The sequence below is a fragment of the Podarcis cretensis genome, assembly GCF_951804945.1.
Source record: "Podarcis cretensis genome assembly, chromosome: 6".
NCBI classification, from domain to species: domain Eukaryota; kingdom Metazoa; phylum Chordata; class Lepidosauria; order Squamata; family Lacertidae; genus Podarcis; species Podarcis cretensis.
Genome location: NC_137175.1, coordinates 61,871,993 through 61,888,305, shown reverse-complemented (window position 1 = coordinate 61,888,305; position 16,313 = coordinate 61,871,993). Strand labels below are relative to the sequence as shown.

General features: G+C 40.7%; 1 protein-coding gene across 3 annotated transcripts in view; it reads left to right on the top strand.

The window, feature by feature from the left end:
* LOC307219124 (FRAS1-related extracellular matrix protein 1-like) overlaps positions 1–16,313 on the top strand; it is a 105,713-nt gene that overhangs the window by 35,954 nt on the left and 53,446 nt on the right. For all 3 annotated transcript variants that reach the window (XM_079982070.1, XM_079982069.1, XM_079982071.1), the window contains exons 19-22: positions 1,292–1,488; positions 7,775–8,000; positions 14,668–14,812; positions 16,169–16,310. In XM_079982070.1, the coding sequence (XP_079838196.1) occupies positions 1,292–1,488; positions 7,775–8,000; positions 14,668–14,812; positions 16,169–16,310 (710 nt within the window). The remainder of the gene's footprint in view (positions 1–1,291; positions 1,489–7,774; positions 8,001–14,667; positions 14,813–16,168; positions 16,311–16,313) is intronic.

The window sequence follows — 16,313 nt, the reverse complement described above, 5'->3', positions numbered from 1 at the left end:
CTAATTTTAAAAATAAGCATCAATATTCTATTGTGGAGGGTGGACTCTTAATTACCTGCATAGGCCTGGCAAAATAAAAAAACCTTTCGGCAGGCTTTTAAAAACTGGAATGGAAGGAGCCTGCTGGGAAAGGCAAGGAACTGGCAAGAACAGCTGATGTGTGAGCCCCAATTTGAGTTGGGCTCTGCCTGAAGGAGATTTGTATCCAAATCAAATTTGGCATATTGTATTATTTGTTTGTTACATTTATACCCAGCTTGTCTCCAAGGACCTGAAGTTGATATGCATAGTTTTCTGCCTCCTCTCCATATTTTCCTCATAACAACCCTGTGTGGTAGGTTAGGCTAAGAGGGAAGTGAGTGGCCCAAGGCCAAGCTTCATGAGCTAGTGGGTATTTGAACACTGGTCTCCCAGGTCCTAGAGGGACACGGGTGGCGCTGTGGGTTAAACCACAGAGCTTAGGACTCGCCGATCAGAAGGTCGGCAGTTCGAATCCAAGCGACAGGGTGAGGTCCCGTTGCTTGGTCCCAGCTCCTGCCAACCAAGCAGTTCGGAAGCATGTCAAAGTGCAAGTAGATAAATTGGTACCGCTCTGGCGGGAAGGTAAACGGCGTTTCCGTGCGCTGCTCTGGTTTGCCAGAAGCGGCTTAGTCATGCTAGCCACATGACCTGGAAGCTGTACACCGGCTCCCTCGGCCAATAAAGCGAGATGAGCACCGCAACCCCAGAGTCAGCCATGACTGGACCTAACGGTCAGGGGTCCCTTTACCTTTACCTCCCACGTCCTGGTCTGACACTCTCACCACCACACTGCAGAAGAAACTTGAGAAGCCCGTTTCAAAATCCACTCCATCTGCGCATGTCTCTTCAGATGCTCCTGGGCTGTTAATATTTTGTGGGAGCAATTCAGTTGCATACCAAAATGTTAGCTTTGTGTGCGTTTGAAGTAGATTGAAGTGCTCTTTTACCCAACAAATCCACTTAGAAAACAAAAACAAAACTGGACTGAATAATCAGGTTGTCCAACGGAGCCCTCCCTTCCTCCCAGTCTTAATGGTCAGGAAGATTAGATATGGCAAAAGCTGTTTTCTTATGGACACTGGCTATATTCAGTAGAGTTCTTCGCTGTATATGCAAGATGATTTACGTGTATACTTAAAATATGAAATACAAGTTTGACAAGAAATCAAGACTGGCCTTCACTTCTGTTGCATACACTCTCAGCAGTAAATGTGAAAAATAATAGAATGGATTTAATTCTCTGCTTTTAACACTTTGACTCTCTCCAAAGGTGTGTTCACTTTTCAGAGTCTCCAGGCTGGTTACATCAATTACGTTCAGTCAAAGCACAAGCATTTAGAACCCTCCTCTGATCACTTCATGGTGTCTGTTAGTGATGGCTTTCATAAATCTTTGGCAATGCCTTTCTACATCATCATTGATCCGGTAAATGATGAAATCCCAAGCCTGCAACTTAGGAACTTAACAGTAAGTCTGAGAACTTCTGCCACGGCAATTCTTTGCTTTCTGTAATCTATTTGCACAAAATGAAAGCCAGGTATAAAAACATGAGAGATATCGGACAATGTTATAATAGGCGGACCATGGTAGACAGCAATTCATTGGATGTGCCAGGTATATCACCTCTGTGCAGATGTACTCTGCCATCTGTCTTAAATGTATGTTTCATGAAAGCTATTGGAAGAAATGTAGAAAATACCATAGAATATGCCAAAAGGTTTCCAATGTATTTGTCATTTACTGGGGAACCCCTCCACAATACACTTTATTTGCTGAATTGTGTGTCTAGTCAAGAAAACTCCCAGTTTCTCCCATTTGTTTTGTAGCCTCGTTTTGCATCTGTTTTCACATTCACTCCCATGTCTGTGCCTTCTTCCTCCCTCCTTTTCTGCAACCCTCCTTTTGCACAGACCATCTCCTGTATCCTCCTCTTCTGATACATTGTAACTGCTAAGCACTCTTTTTACCTTCCACCCAATTATGTGTGGAATGTAATCCACTGAGAGCAGTTAAGTACAACATTCCTTGTTTTCCTAGAGTGGACATGCAAGGGAATGTTTGGTTCACCAGTCGAAACTTCCTGTTCCTCCTGGCCTGGAGCATCCTTCCTTGCATGTTACTAGTGGGTGGGTGTGACCTTTCCAGACCTGGTAAAAGGACAAGGCATGTTGCTACTCTCTCCTTTTCCACCACCTTTTCGTTCTGCAAACTTCCTGGAATGAACTGCTGGCTGCCAGCTAAGCAGTCCCTCAGGTCATCTCCCTTATGGGGTAAACCTGTTTTGTAACTTTAAGCCTAAAGCCTGCCTTCTGGGATCACACTGTGCTCTGCCTGATCGTGTGTAAACTTTCTTTTTATTGCTTATGAATAAGACTGTGGTGTCCTTATTCTTTTAGGAGGGATTCAAGGGGTCTTACCAGGAAAATATTAGAACACATTTCAATCTGGACAAGCCAGATTGAATTGCGTATTGTCTTAAGAAACTCACACAAGTTTGCAACTAGTTTTCTGCTGTGTAAAGGGGAATGTAAACTCTGCTAAGTAAATGAACTAGTGCAAGTTAGGAAGGATATTAATAAACAATATATCCTCTCTTGCCACCCTGAAGATTCCCAGATTATGAAGCCTCCATCCCCTCCTATTCTGCAACCCCTTCCATACCCTTGCTTTCATCTTCACCCCACTCCTTCCTGGTTTACAACCCCCCTTTGCATTCCCCCATTTTCACCTTCACCTTCACCTTTTCCCTTCTTCCTTTCCCCAACTACTCCTTGCATACAGGCCACACTCTCCACTCCGTTTCCTTCACTCTCCTATTCTCAGCCTGCTTTGCATACTCCCTACCTTTTCCTTTCGTCCATCCATACACCCATCCTCCATCTTTAAGAAGAATAGGATCTTGAGAGTAATCCTGTACATATATTGGTGTTTGCTTTTTTAATAAAAAAACTTCTTGAAATTACTACATTGGGAAGAATTCTGCACCATGCAATGGTGAAGGTGGGTGAATCTACACGCGGGGGGGGGGGGGGATGCTATAAATAAATCAGAAATTACATTGTTACAACAAAAGAAAGAAAAAACGCTATGTAAAAATTGCAAAGAAATTTCTTTTGCTCTCTGGCCCCATCTGGTGTTGCATATTTACAATGCATTCAAACATGTTTTTTGACTAATGTAGCTGAGTCCGGTCTCATCAGCTTGCCAGACAGAGTGACCCACTGCTCTTGCCCCTGGGGCATGCTGTTTCTCACCTGGTCATCATGGTTTTTTAAATGAGGCGGCGGCCATGGGAGGGGTGGGAGGGAGGGAATTATTGCACTCAGACTGGTAACTTGTTTAACTACCAGTGTCCAATAGGGGTACATGCAACTCAGACTTGAATAGGAAACGGAAAGGAAAGGAAGAATTAAATGATTAATGCCAAATTAGACAGGAAACATGCGGGGTGAGGGGAAGAATTAGGATAATGAAATCCTTGAAACGAAGCAGATTTATTTTTGATAGTGCAGTTGCAGATGCGATTTCTTAATCCTCTGTCTCCAGTAGGCATGGACACCACCATAAACACTCCATATTTGCAGTGTGTGTGTGTTTCTTGTCGACTTCCATGGCACAAAATAAAAGCTCAGTAAATATGGGCCTCCATATGTGGTTCTCAGCTGGTGTAAGTCCCTGAATGAGAAACATGTGAAGGGAGGAATTAATGCTGCACACATGGTGGCTGAACTTGAAAGCAATAGAAATTGCACCTGAGAATATTTTACACTGCGTTATGGAACGTTTGAAGATGAATGGGAGCTTGAACCCTCCTTAATGTATTGCATCATTGGTGTTTCCAGGGGGGCAAGGGATTATAAATGTGTGAGCTTGACACATGAGAGAGATAGCACTTCCTTCAAGTGAACAGCAAACTGCATCAGGCTTAAATAAAACCACTCACAGGAAGATGAAAAGAATTTGTAGAGAACGTATCTGGACAAACTCCTCCTGTAACAGTGGTTGGACTGTTGTTTGGCTTTGACCTGGATCCAAAAAGAGCTTAGTAAATGCTACCTTGCAGCCTTTGTAAAACTCAAAAGAGACCTACCTCACAGTTTATTGTAAGGATGATTGGGGACAGAATTATTTAAAAAACACAAGTTAATTTATTGTAATTGAAAATTGATTTTTGTATAGCATAAACATTACAGTATATCATATTGTAATAATGGAAAAAAATGACCCTAAGTATCATTCTAAAATTGTTCGAAACATCTCATTTATCCGCAAACCTTTGTTGGTTTTTTTTTTTTTTGGGGGGGGGGTTAATTTTAGTATTAGTATTTCATTTTATAATGTATATAAAACAGAGAGAACAATTATAACAACGGACAAACATTAAAAGATGAAAAGCAAAACTATGAAATAGGCATGTAGAATGAGTAGTTGCTCATGAGCTAAAATAAAACGCAAAGGCTATCAGCTTGAGGGTCTGATAAAGATAGTTCCAGATTCTCCAGGCTTTTTATGAGGGTTGTCTTGGAAAAGAGGGTTCTACAGTGGTACCTCAGGTTAAGAACTTAATTCATTCTGGAGGTCTGTTCTTAACCTGAAACTGTTCTTAACTTGAAGCACCACTTTAGCTAATGGGGCCTCCTGCTGCTGCCGCGCCGCTGGAGCATGATTTCTGTTCTTAACCTGAGGTACTATTTCTGGGTTAGCGGAGTCTGTAACCTGAAGCGTATGTAACCTGAGCCGTCTGTAACCCTGTAACCCCGTCTGTATCATTGTACTATATATGTCATAATGGAATGCCAAATCATATAAAAAGTATATGGAGGCTCTAGTCATTATTAGGTGTGGTTTTCTTCATTCTACTCCACAAACCTTAGTTGCATTCGTAATTCATGGTTGGCTCAAACAACCAACATCGTTTTTTTTTCCTTCAGAAAAGCAAGTGTGTCCCAGAGCTTAATCATCCCTCATATTTTGGATTTGTTTAAACTTCCAGTATTTATTGTATACAATTGTAGGTTCAATCTTCAAGTGGAAAAATAACACTCTTTAGCCTTCTTCATGTTCTAAACCAATTTTCTTTCCTGGAATATTTATTTATCGCTTTCAGGATCTTTATTTCAAGAAAGGGGAATTTGTAGCCATCCATATTTTGAGGAGCTCCAACTCCCATCACCCTCAGCCAGCTTGGCCAATGGTCGGGGTGATTGAAGCCCTATCGCTTCGGGTGGCCCACAGATTTCCCAGCCTGTTTTTCTTCTTCACAATCCTAGAAACAAAGGGAAAAGACTCCCCCTTGCCTTAGAACATTTCCAAATCTGGGATCAATCTAGTTGGCTCATTATAGACAACTTCACTGGGGTCCTATACCAATGAGCCGTCATTTTAACATAATTTAACATCATTTTAACAGAGTGATAGCAGTATGAGTCTGTTGCAACAAAACCAGCGAAGCGTCCAGTAGCATCTTAAAGATTAAGGCAGCAGCATCCAGTCATGTTCTCTCTGCCAATGGAAGGCATCTGCCAATGCAGCAGTGAGATAGGAAAAAAATGTGACTCATCCTCCTTTCTGCAGTTGTCTATACACCCCAAATTTATCCCAGAGGGACCTAAAACCCTCCCGATCAGTTTTAGTGGTGAGAGGACTGTGGGGAGGTTTGATAAAAATGGCCTCCCTACCCACTTTCCTAAGGCTAATAATAATAATAATAATAATAATAATAATAATAATAATAATAATAATAATTTATTCTTTGTACCCTGTCCATCTGGCTGGGTTTCCCCAGCCAGTCTGGGTGGCTTCCAAGAAAGATTAAAAATACTTCAAAATGTCACACATTAAAAACTTCCCTGAACAGAGCTGCTTTCAGATGTTTTCTAAATAGTTGTCTTCCAGGGAACAGAACTGAACACAGCCTAATGGACATATTATGGCATAAACCTTTGATCCAGTTATTATTATTTAAATCAACGCAGACATGAATTCTGAGCACAATTCAAAGTGTTGGTGCTGACCTTTAAAGCCCTAAACGGCCTCGGTCCAGTATACCTGAAGGAGTGTCTCCACCTCCATTGTTCTGCCCAGACACTGAGGTCCAGCGCCGAGGGCCTTCTGGCGGTTCCCTTGCTGCGAAGCCAAGTTACAGAGAACCAGGCAGAGGGCCTTCTTGGTAGTGGCACCCACCCTGTGGAACGCCCTCCCACCAGATGTCAAAGAGAAAAAACTTTTCTCTCCCCTCCCCCAAGACTTTTAGAAGACGTCTGTTTATGGAAGCTTTTAATGTTTAATAGATTATTGTATTTTAATATTCTGTTGAAAGCCACCCAGAGTGGCTGGGGAAACCCAGCCAGATGGGCAGGGTATAAATAATAAATTATTATTGGTATTATTATTATAAATTGTTCCACATATAATGCCATGCATGTACATTGAACTGTAAACCTGAGCTCCATGTTCAGGCATACTTCAGAAAAGCCTTCAGCTGTGTGTGCACATGTAGATTTCTAGGATTGTAACCCCAATGAGCACTGGGCCAGTGCTTGCAATGTATAGCGTACATTAAAGTCCTAGTAAAAGACTTCGTTTCCTTTGGCTAGGTTTTTAGAAAAGCAAACTAGTTTGGGATCACCCGTACGTGCTGCTCTTCCCAATTAGAGTTGCTGAAAGAAAGAAGGAAAAGCTCTACTTTCTAATGGAATTGAACCAACATACCAGATGAGCCATGTAACTAGGTATCTGAATTGTTTAGACACATTGGTTTGCTTCTTCATGACATGAAAGTAAACAATCTACAAATAGAGAAAAGAGACAGCTCCACACTCTGTATTATATGTTAGTTGAAGTGCAAAAAAACTGTGGTGGGACATATGCAGTATGGCTTCTTTTTAAACAAATATGTGTGCATATGTTGGGGAGCAGGCAAGGAAGTTTATGCCAGAAGTTTTCTTGTTTATCCTACAACTCTTAGGCGAAAGCAGAACTGGTGCAAACTAATAGGGGACATTCCTATGGAACCGTCCATTTGCAGAGTGAAAACATTAGAACTGAAATGAATGTGGGGTGGCGATGATGAGATTCTAAGTAATTTCCCCTAACTTGAATTTCCTTGGGTATATTCAAAACTGATAACTGTTATGCATGCACTGTAGTGTTGTTTTTGAGGCAGGTGGAACTACAGTGCCCTAGTATTGCACTTTGATAGCTGATACCTTAGCATCCATCAAGAGAACTTCATTTAAGCAAATTCAAGATAAATCTCAAATGTGGACATTCAGTTGACAATTCATTTTCACATGGAACTGGAATGTTGATTGTCCGTTCAGTTTCAGGTGTTGTATGATACTTTCCTTTCATCTTTAAAACAGAGCCTCCTTATTTGTGATGCAAGCAATCTGCCAATGGGCAGGACTGCCAGTTAGCAAGTCTGGATGAAACAGTTCCTCTTCGGGTCCTCCTGTCTGCATGCAGACATTCACTAAAGCCACTATATTAACAGGGTTATTGCAGGGCAATAAGCCTAAAAGATATATGTCCAGATAAAAGAAATAACCAGTCTAGAAGCTAACTTCTTTTGGGGCACATTGACTGTTCTACATCTGAAGACTAGTTGCTGCTTGCTCCCCGTGATACATGTGGTGTTGTATTAGAACTGAAATGCTTTAAAAAGTAGGTTCGCTTAGCAAAGATTTTCTTGTTTCTTAATTCTGTAATTTCCAATTCTTTTTTCTTTTTTGAAATTCATGTTTTCCTCTAGGTAATGGAAGGTGACATTAAGGCAATGGGTCCAGGCACCATCAATGTTGAAGATTTTGATGTCCCTCAAGATGTGCTGAGATTCTACATTGCTACTCCACCTCGCCATGGTGTGATACTAAATGGAATTTACGGCAGAGATACTGGACGTTACAAACAACTAAGCCCAGCGGTACTCCATAAAGATTTAGAAATCCACAGCTTTACACTGGAAGAACTTAAACAAGGTTGGGGCATCATTTTATTGCCTGTCTTTGGAGAATATGAAATGCACTTTCATAGTTTATACAGGGATGTGTGTGTGTGTGTGTGTGTGTTGTACAGCTTGAAACTGACCTTGAGAGGGACAATGTATCTTTGTGAACTGTGAACAAGAGAACAAATGATATTCACATATGGAAACAGCCTGTAGAAATATGTTATAGGTCTACGGTTATAGGACAGTATCTGAGCAAGGTAATATCTAAACATAGTTTGCTCCATCATAAGGCAAAGTCCGTGATTGCCTGCCCCTGCCCCTCTCCACTCCCAGCTTAAAAAGCACTTACAGTCCTCCTCAAACAGAACCCAAATGTAGCCTTTTTATTGGGTAATAAAAATAGCACATGATATTGTGTGTCAAATGGTCACTTTTTTCTTTTTTGCAGTCCACGCCACAGGGCTCACTCCTAACTGACACTGGTCAACTCCAACTGTCCATCAACCAGCAGGCGGGCTGATTGAATTTTGGGTACATGCCCAATGCCTATGCCAAACCTGCTTCATCTGTAATCATTATAGTTGCGGCCTAGCTTGATCCCCAATACTTGTCTCCTATATTGTATGTACTATTTTGCACACACATCCCACAACCTTCGCTGTGCCTATGGTTCGCAACCGTGAGATGAAGATGATGGGTGCTCCAAACGTAGCAATGGGGTGCTCTGAGCACAGCAGCAGGCAGAACAGTTCTTCCAGGATAAAGAACTGTTTCAGTGATAAATTTTCACCAGCAAATTAATAGTCCTAAAGGTACATCAAATGGCCATGGATCAGCTATCACTCTAAAGTGTAGTAAGAGAAAGGGCTTTACAACGCAGCATCTTTGTCTCCTGGCTTATTGTTGCTTCCTATTCTTTTCCTTGGGGCATAGGGTCATAGCTTGGCAGCAGAGGATCTGCTTTGCTTGCAGAAGACCCCATGTTCAGTCCCCAGCATGTCTAGGCAGGGCTGGAGAGTCCCCTGTCTGAAATCCTTCATAATCAATTCCAGTCAGAGCAAATCATGCTAAGCTAGAATAAACCAATGGTCTGACTCAGTATAAGACAGCTTCCCATGTATTGCAGGGATAACTGGAACTTTCTCAGTGGGTAAGTCCAACTAAAATTGGAAGAACTCTAATAGAACTGTGGTTGCAGATAATACAAGTAGATGCAAAATTAAAAGTAAATTTCTTGTAAGTGAATATGGAACAGATGCAGTTGCGAAAACATCAGTATGACATATTCCGGTATGCTACTTCTCACATGATGAATGGGGGCTCACATGGTTATTTGCCGAGAACAGCAAAAAAATAAAATCTTGAGTGGGAACAAGGACAAATAATTTATCAGGTGTTATGTAAGCATGGATGAAACTTGTAAATCTTTGAAGGAGAAAGAAATGAAATTATTTGTTTTGAATGTTTCACAATGATCAATTATAAGCTTCTTAGTTTGCTTTAGCAAGAAACTAGATTTATGTTGTATGAGCAACGGATGGCCTCTACTGGAAACCACAGTTCATTGCAGCACGTTGCTTTGAAAGAAAGAGATATAAAAATACTTGCACCCTCTAGTCCTCTGTGATACTTAAAAAACGAAAACAAAATGCAAAGGCTCCTCCAGATGACCTGTTCAATGAGCATACATCCTCATTTGCTTATGGGTTTAGACTATGCCCAGTCTGCATTGATCATTTTTTCTGATTTATTTACAATGAGCATACATCCTGATTTGCTCGTGGGGTCTTTATAAATATGCAGGTTAATCATTTGTTCATTCCACACTTTTCAATGCATTTGCCTGTCACTTCCCTAACTGCAAAAGGCTTTAAAAAAGAAGAAGTGGATTTGTTTTAGGGCAACAGAATGCTTCAATCCTCTTTCATTATGCAAACCTAAATTTCTGGTACATGCTTGAAACACTCCAGCAAAACCCCGACAGTCTAGAGGTGACCACAGAGAGATGTTTGTCCTTTACCAAGAGTAACACTGACCTAAATTCTTGCCATGGCAAAAATTATATAAGACTTGAACCTTGATTTCCTCAGCACTAATATTCTATTTTCCTCCTTGCTTACTTTAAGTTCTACAAACATTTCTGTGCAGATTGCACAGTATAACAATAACAATAACAATAACAATACCCTGCCTTTTTCCCTAGCAGGGAGTCAGCTTACAGATAAAAATAATGACGGCTAAAAACATGGGGGGGGGGGAGAATAATTAAACATAAAAACTCAATCAAAGATAAATAGAATAACTTACCACAACTCTTAAAATGTAATGTTTTATGCAACATATTGTTTAATATGAAAACAAATGTGAAATCCCAACACGTTGTGTGTTCCCATAATATTTCATCTTGAGCTGCGTCACACTGGCCAGTGACCAAAGCAAGTTGTGGCTCAAGTTTTCCCTGGCCAAGAGAGCTTTCTGAATAAAAGATCGTTCATAGTATATTTGCTTGTACTTTTGTGGTTAAAGATATCATCCTTTCTCTTGAAAAACAACAACAGAAAAGCACCTGTGAGCAAGAGACCCTGGCAGAGAGCTGGCAGTTGAATGTTGCACTCAGTGGCACCTCTGCTGCTAACACAACTGCTCACAGAATCAGCTTAGGAACTAGAAACAGCAGATCACATATCTCCTCAAGGTTGGCATCTGTGCCATGAGCTTACCAAGTATAGCAATGAAGCAATGCAGAGTGGATGGGCAGAAAAGAGCTAGAGGCAATCTGGCATTCCAGAAAATCCAGCATTATTGTGGTTTTACATTGCTATCATGTAGAAGGCCTAGACTAGGCTTTAAAGAAGTTCAGCTAAGCATTAGCATTTGAACCAATGGTTATATAGAGATGGCACCTGAAATGGTATGCAGCATGGTAAAAACAATATTGAAAACATCTCTTCTAACAATATAAAAAATTAAAGCCTCAGCTTTAACACGTGCTCTGTCTGAGAACATCATTAAAAATAAATCCAGGTCCAGTTGTCTTCAGCCAGCCTCAAAGACCTTCTGATAAAGCCAAGTTCTAGGCAGCTAACAGAATCCCTATCAATACCATGATAGCTAAGTACGGTATGTGCCTGCAGTTAGAGTGCATTCAACAGTTATGGGGTCACCAAACCCTGCCCTGAACTGTGTTTTCATGAGCCCAGAAAACCCATCTCATCCCAGAATCCTGAGTGTCTCACTGCTACCTGCTCTATGTGCTTGTCAAAAGAAGAGGGGAAAGTTTTAAAGTGATCTATGGTGGATAAAAGCTACCATGTCAAGTGAGTGTCTCTTCAAAAGCTAAGAAAACATCACTCAGAATCTTGAAAAAACAGGCTGTCCCCCAATGATCTATATACCACAGCTTCTATTTCTTAGTGTACAAAAACATACAAACTTACAAGTGGAGATCCAGAGTGCATGGGGAGTACAGTCTAGAAATAAAAACCATTAAAACAAAAATACAACATGGAAGTCTTCACAAGTGCAGGAAACAATCGTGCAAGCTCTCCCCACCTCATGGGTTTACTTTAGCCCTATTCAGAATACTTGTATAGGGCTTACACACACACCCTCTTCCCCACTATATCACACTGGCTCCAATATTGAGCCATAGGAATAAGCAGGATATGAATTGTCCCAGGCACTCATAGTATGGCTTCATGGTATCTGTATTTCAAATGCCCATGCATTTGATAAATGACAGCATTTAAACCAACATTTTCCCTTTCTTTCTTGGCAGTGCTTTGACAGTCTTCTGTGATGGAAGGAATGAAAGCACTTAAAACATTTTAGTTCTGCATCAAGGAAAAACATTAGTTATTCAGCTGACCTGATTGCTCCTAAAATATCTATATTTTAATACTCTTCCTTCAAATTCCACCGTATTTGCATTTTCTAAACATCTGTTCATACATTCAAGCTGCTTTGAAGTCATCCAGGATGCTCTGCAATTCTGTGACTCTCTTAATCGAAATGATGTCCTTTTCCATAAAAAGTCTGGTTTTGTTTTCTGTATGAGCCCAAGTGGGAAAGTTGAGTTGAATAGACCTTTTCAAAGAAACAAATGAGCCTCAAATGTTCATTTCACTTCCCACTGGTTGAGAACCTTGACCAACTCTGAGTGATTCACGGCTTTGCATTCATCCATTCATAACTTGGCTTTGCATTCATCCATTCATAACTTGGCAATTCATTATATTGATGTTTACACAACTAACTAGCTATGTAAACAGTGCCCAGTACCTTAGATACTTAAATATTCAATTAAAATAAAATAAAAATTGCAAACTACAAATTTTGAATTAAGTGACCATATGTAAGCAGACTGATAGCTGAATGCTGGAAATTTGGCAGACAGGACAGGCTCATAAATGCATCCTAGCAGCATTCTAAATAATTTAATACAAGAAATATTTTGACATATTCATAACTGTATGGCATTTATTAAAAATAGGCCAACTTCTCTTTTGTGTGATGTACTAATATTGCTAAGAGGATATAGTGAGTGTCCTGAAATAACAATTAGAACTGTTACAGATAGGTAGCCGTGTTGGTCTGCCATAGTCAAAACAAAAAAAATTCCTTCCAGTAGCACCTTAAAGACCAACTAAGTTAGTTCTTGGTATGAGCTTTCGTGTGCATGCACACTTCTTCAGATACACTGAAACAGAAGTTTCCAGACCCTTCTATATAGTGAGAAGGTGGGGAGGGGTATTACTCAGAAGGGTGGTGGGAATGGGTGATTGGCAGATAGCTGTGATGAGCCTGTTGACGACTCTTAACGACTGCAATAGGTCTTACAGGAAAAAGCAAGGGGTGAGAAGGTGAAAAATGGCTTTGTCATGTATAATGAGATAAGAATCCAAGGTCTTTGTTCAGACCAGACAAGGTCTTTGCAACTTATCACCAAACTTAAAACCATGGAGAGTCCTGGTCTGAACAAAGACCTTGGATTCTTATCTCATTATACATGACAAAGCCATTTTTCACCTTCTCACCCCTTGCTTTTTCCTGTAAGACCTATTGCAGTCGTTAAGAGTCGTCAACAGGCTCATCACAGCTATCTGCCAATCACCCATTCCCACCACCCTTCTGAGTAATACCCCTCCCCACCTTCTCACTATATAGAAGGGTCTGGAAACTTCTGTTTCAGTGTATCTGAAGAAGTGTGCATGCACACGAAAGCTCATACCAAGAACTAACTTAGTTGGTCTTTAAGGTGCTACTGGAAGGAATTTTTTTTAATTAGAACTGTGTGTGGCTAAGCCTGGTCTAGACGTGCATCAGAATGAGATGGTAGAATACTGAAAGTAGTAGAACGGGCTATTGGCTGCAGGTGGGGAGTGCTGTTTCCCCCTCTAATATAGTAAGTTCTTTTTGTTTTGGACTAGCCCCTAGAGTTAAGCAAGAGGGAGACTTTTTATTTAATTTTTTTTAAAAAAATACAACTGTGTTTTATACTCTGCATTTTCACCCCCCCCCCCAAAAAAAATGCAGTTGTATCTCCTGATGTTGGAATAGAGTAACATATTGTTTTAACTCTATTAAACACAAATAACTTTTCACATTTAGGACTGTAGCCCAAGCACATTTTCCAGATATGTTCTGTTATTGTTTTTGGACTCAGTAGGCTTTCATTGTTCATCTGTAAAATCATTCATGCTACATACTCTGTACAAGGGGCCGAATTTAACCAAGTTGTTGCACTAGCAGATGCCAGCACAACTCATCCCACTAGTGCAATGGGGCATCCCCTCCTCCTAACCCCCATGAGCCCTCCTTGCCCTCCCCGGTCTTCTTTGGGAGGGTCAGGAGAACCCCTAGAATAGGTGGAGGAGGTAGATGATGGTTCCACCTGGCAAGCAGAAATCCTTGGGCTGATGGAATGATCTCCTTACTGCAACATTGAATTCCACCCAAGAACTGTACAAGAAAATGTTAAAACTTGGTTAAAGGAGGGATCTGGGAAGCTGTTATAGCTTGCTGTAAGTATTTAGCTGAAAGAACTTTGTATCCAAACTTGCACTAAAATGTAGACACTTGCGTCCATCAGAGTTTTCCTAAACCAGTCCCTAACTAAAAATTTAAAAGCCATGTGAGTTAGTTTTTGCATTTTCAAGAACTCTTCGCTCAATGACCTCAGTGTTTAAAAGGACAGGAGGGAGCAGGATTTGTTATCAATAGAGGGCATGAGGTAACATAAACTCATGAAATCCCATCTTCAAGTGGTGATTAAGGGTCACTTTACAGACTTATGGGGGGGGGGCGGAAATGCACCCCATAGTTTACATACATCTAAATGTATTGGTCAACTGCCCGATTAATTCTGGGTTCTGTCCACTTCAAATTCTGATAATCCCAGCTGGCTAGCAATTCAGGGATTAAATGGGAAATAAATGATCTTAATGCCTCAAAAAGGCCATTTGGTGATATCAAGTTGTTCTTGGCAGTTCTGAAGTACCTTAATGGTATCCTGCTATAATTGTTTCGTTTGAAAGGAAAGAACACGTGCAAGCTGCAGGATAACTTAATCAGTTCCTTCGAGTTTATGTAGCTTTGATACCCTAAATTCCATTTGGATGTTGCTTGTCTTTAGAATGTGGCACTTGACTGCTGTGTTCAAAATACTCCGTTGTCTCTGGTACTTTCTCCGATAGGACTGATGCTTATGTACATGCATGATGACACAGAAAGCCTAGAGGATAGTTTCACCATTCAGCTGACAGATGGCAAGCACACAGTCCAAGGGACACTTTACATCTTCATCCTGCCAGTCAACGATGAAATCCCTCATCTTTCCAGGTTAGCTGTTGAAGTGACATTCTATGCAAAGTGACTTTAGGAGAGACAGGGGGGAAACATTTTATTTCTCTTTAATTGTTAACATGTTTGATGAATTGTTTATTGGCAAGAAGATGGATGCGTTGCTTGTCTCTTGGCAATTGTTAATTCTTTTCATTCTCGTTTCTTATGAAATTATGATCTTTTAATATAAATATTAAGGTCAGGATGCTGACATTAATTAATCCTCAACAAGTAGAACGAATAGGAAATATCAAAGCTGTGTTTCATGGATAGTAGGCTGGCTAGACACAACTACAGAGGGGAATTATGATGTCAGAATGGTTTGGAAGGAAGAGGCCCATTACGATTTCTAAAAATCACTTTATGCTATGGCAGGTGAATCTCTGTGATGTAATGTGTAAGGGCAATGCGTGTACAAAACAGATATGGACCCATAGGGAGGACATTGAGTGTTGTGGCTAGAGTGTCACACTAGGACCTGGGAGACCAGGGTTCAAATCGCACTTGGCCATGAAGCTCACTAGGTAACTCTCAGCCTAAGTTACCTCACAGGGTTGTTGTAGGGATTAAATGAGCAAAGAAAGAACCATGTATGCCACCTTGAGCTGCTCGGAGAAAAAGGTGGGATATAAATGCAATAAAATATATTTAAGTAAATTAATAAATCAAACATTTCAAAGAAAGCTGCCTTTACATCAGATCCAGCATATTATTTGTAGTGAATTAGTACTGGCACATTTCGTTCATTTAAAAATGGCTAGGTATTTCAATGTCAGTTCTGTAACAAAAGTGTGTTGTTGTAAAAGTAAGTCTGGGGTGTTTTTTTTTTTTTTGTTATCCAGAGTGAATTAACCACACCTGCCAACCCTATGGAGTAGGTGAAAAGGACCAAAGGCTGATTAAGTTGTCCTTCAGGAATGACTAATTAAACCCCAAACTGACAGTAGGAACAGGTGGGGTGGGGATGGGGTTGCAGTGCCAAAGTGAGGAAGCAGTGGGTGCCGCTGCCACCACCTTTCTCACTTGAAGAGAGCATGTTGTCACCTAACCAATGAGACACTCACCCAGTGGAGGAGGCAGCAGCTCTGCTATATTAGGTGGGGCCTTATTTTTGGCTTTACAAATGCCTCTACGCTGCTGAATGAGGTGGAGAGGACTTCCTGTTTTTAATAGTAGGGGACATCTGAAATGGAGTGTACCAGGGATCTGCCAGACTTCCATTTGTCTCAAGTAAGGGCAGTGTTATACGTGAGGCAGAAATTACATTTGTACTTCGTTTGAAAGATGATGTTGGATTCTGAATCTGTGTGTCTCCTCTCCCACCCCATGCAATATTTATTTCTCGCCCCTCAGGAACACAGGCTTGGAAGTTGAAGTTCACGAGACCAAAGTTATTTCCAGTGTGTCATTAGAAGTTGAAGACAAAGATTCTTTGAGGAATCAGCTGCATTATGTCATAAACAACAAGCCAAGATATGGACACCTGAAATTAAAGGTA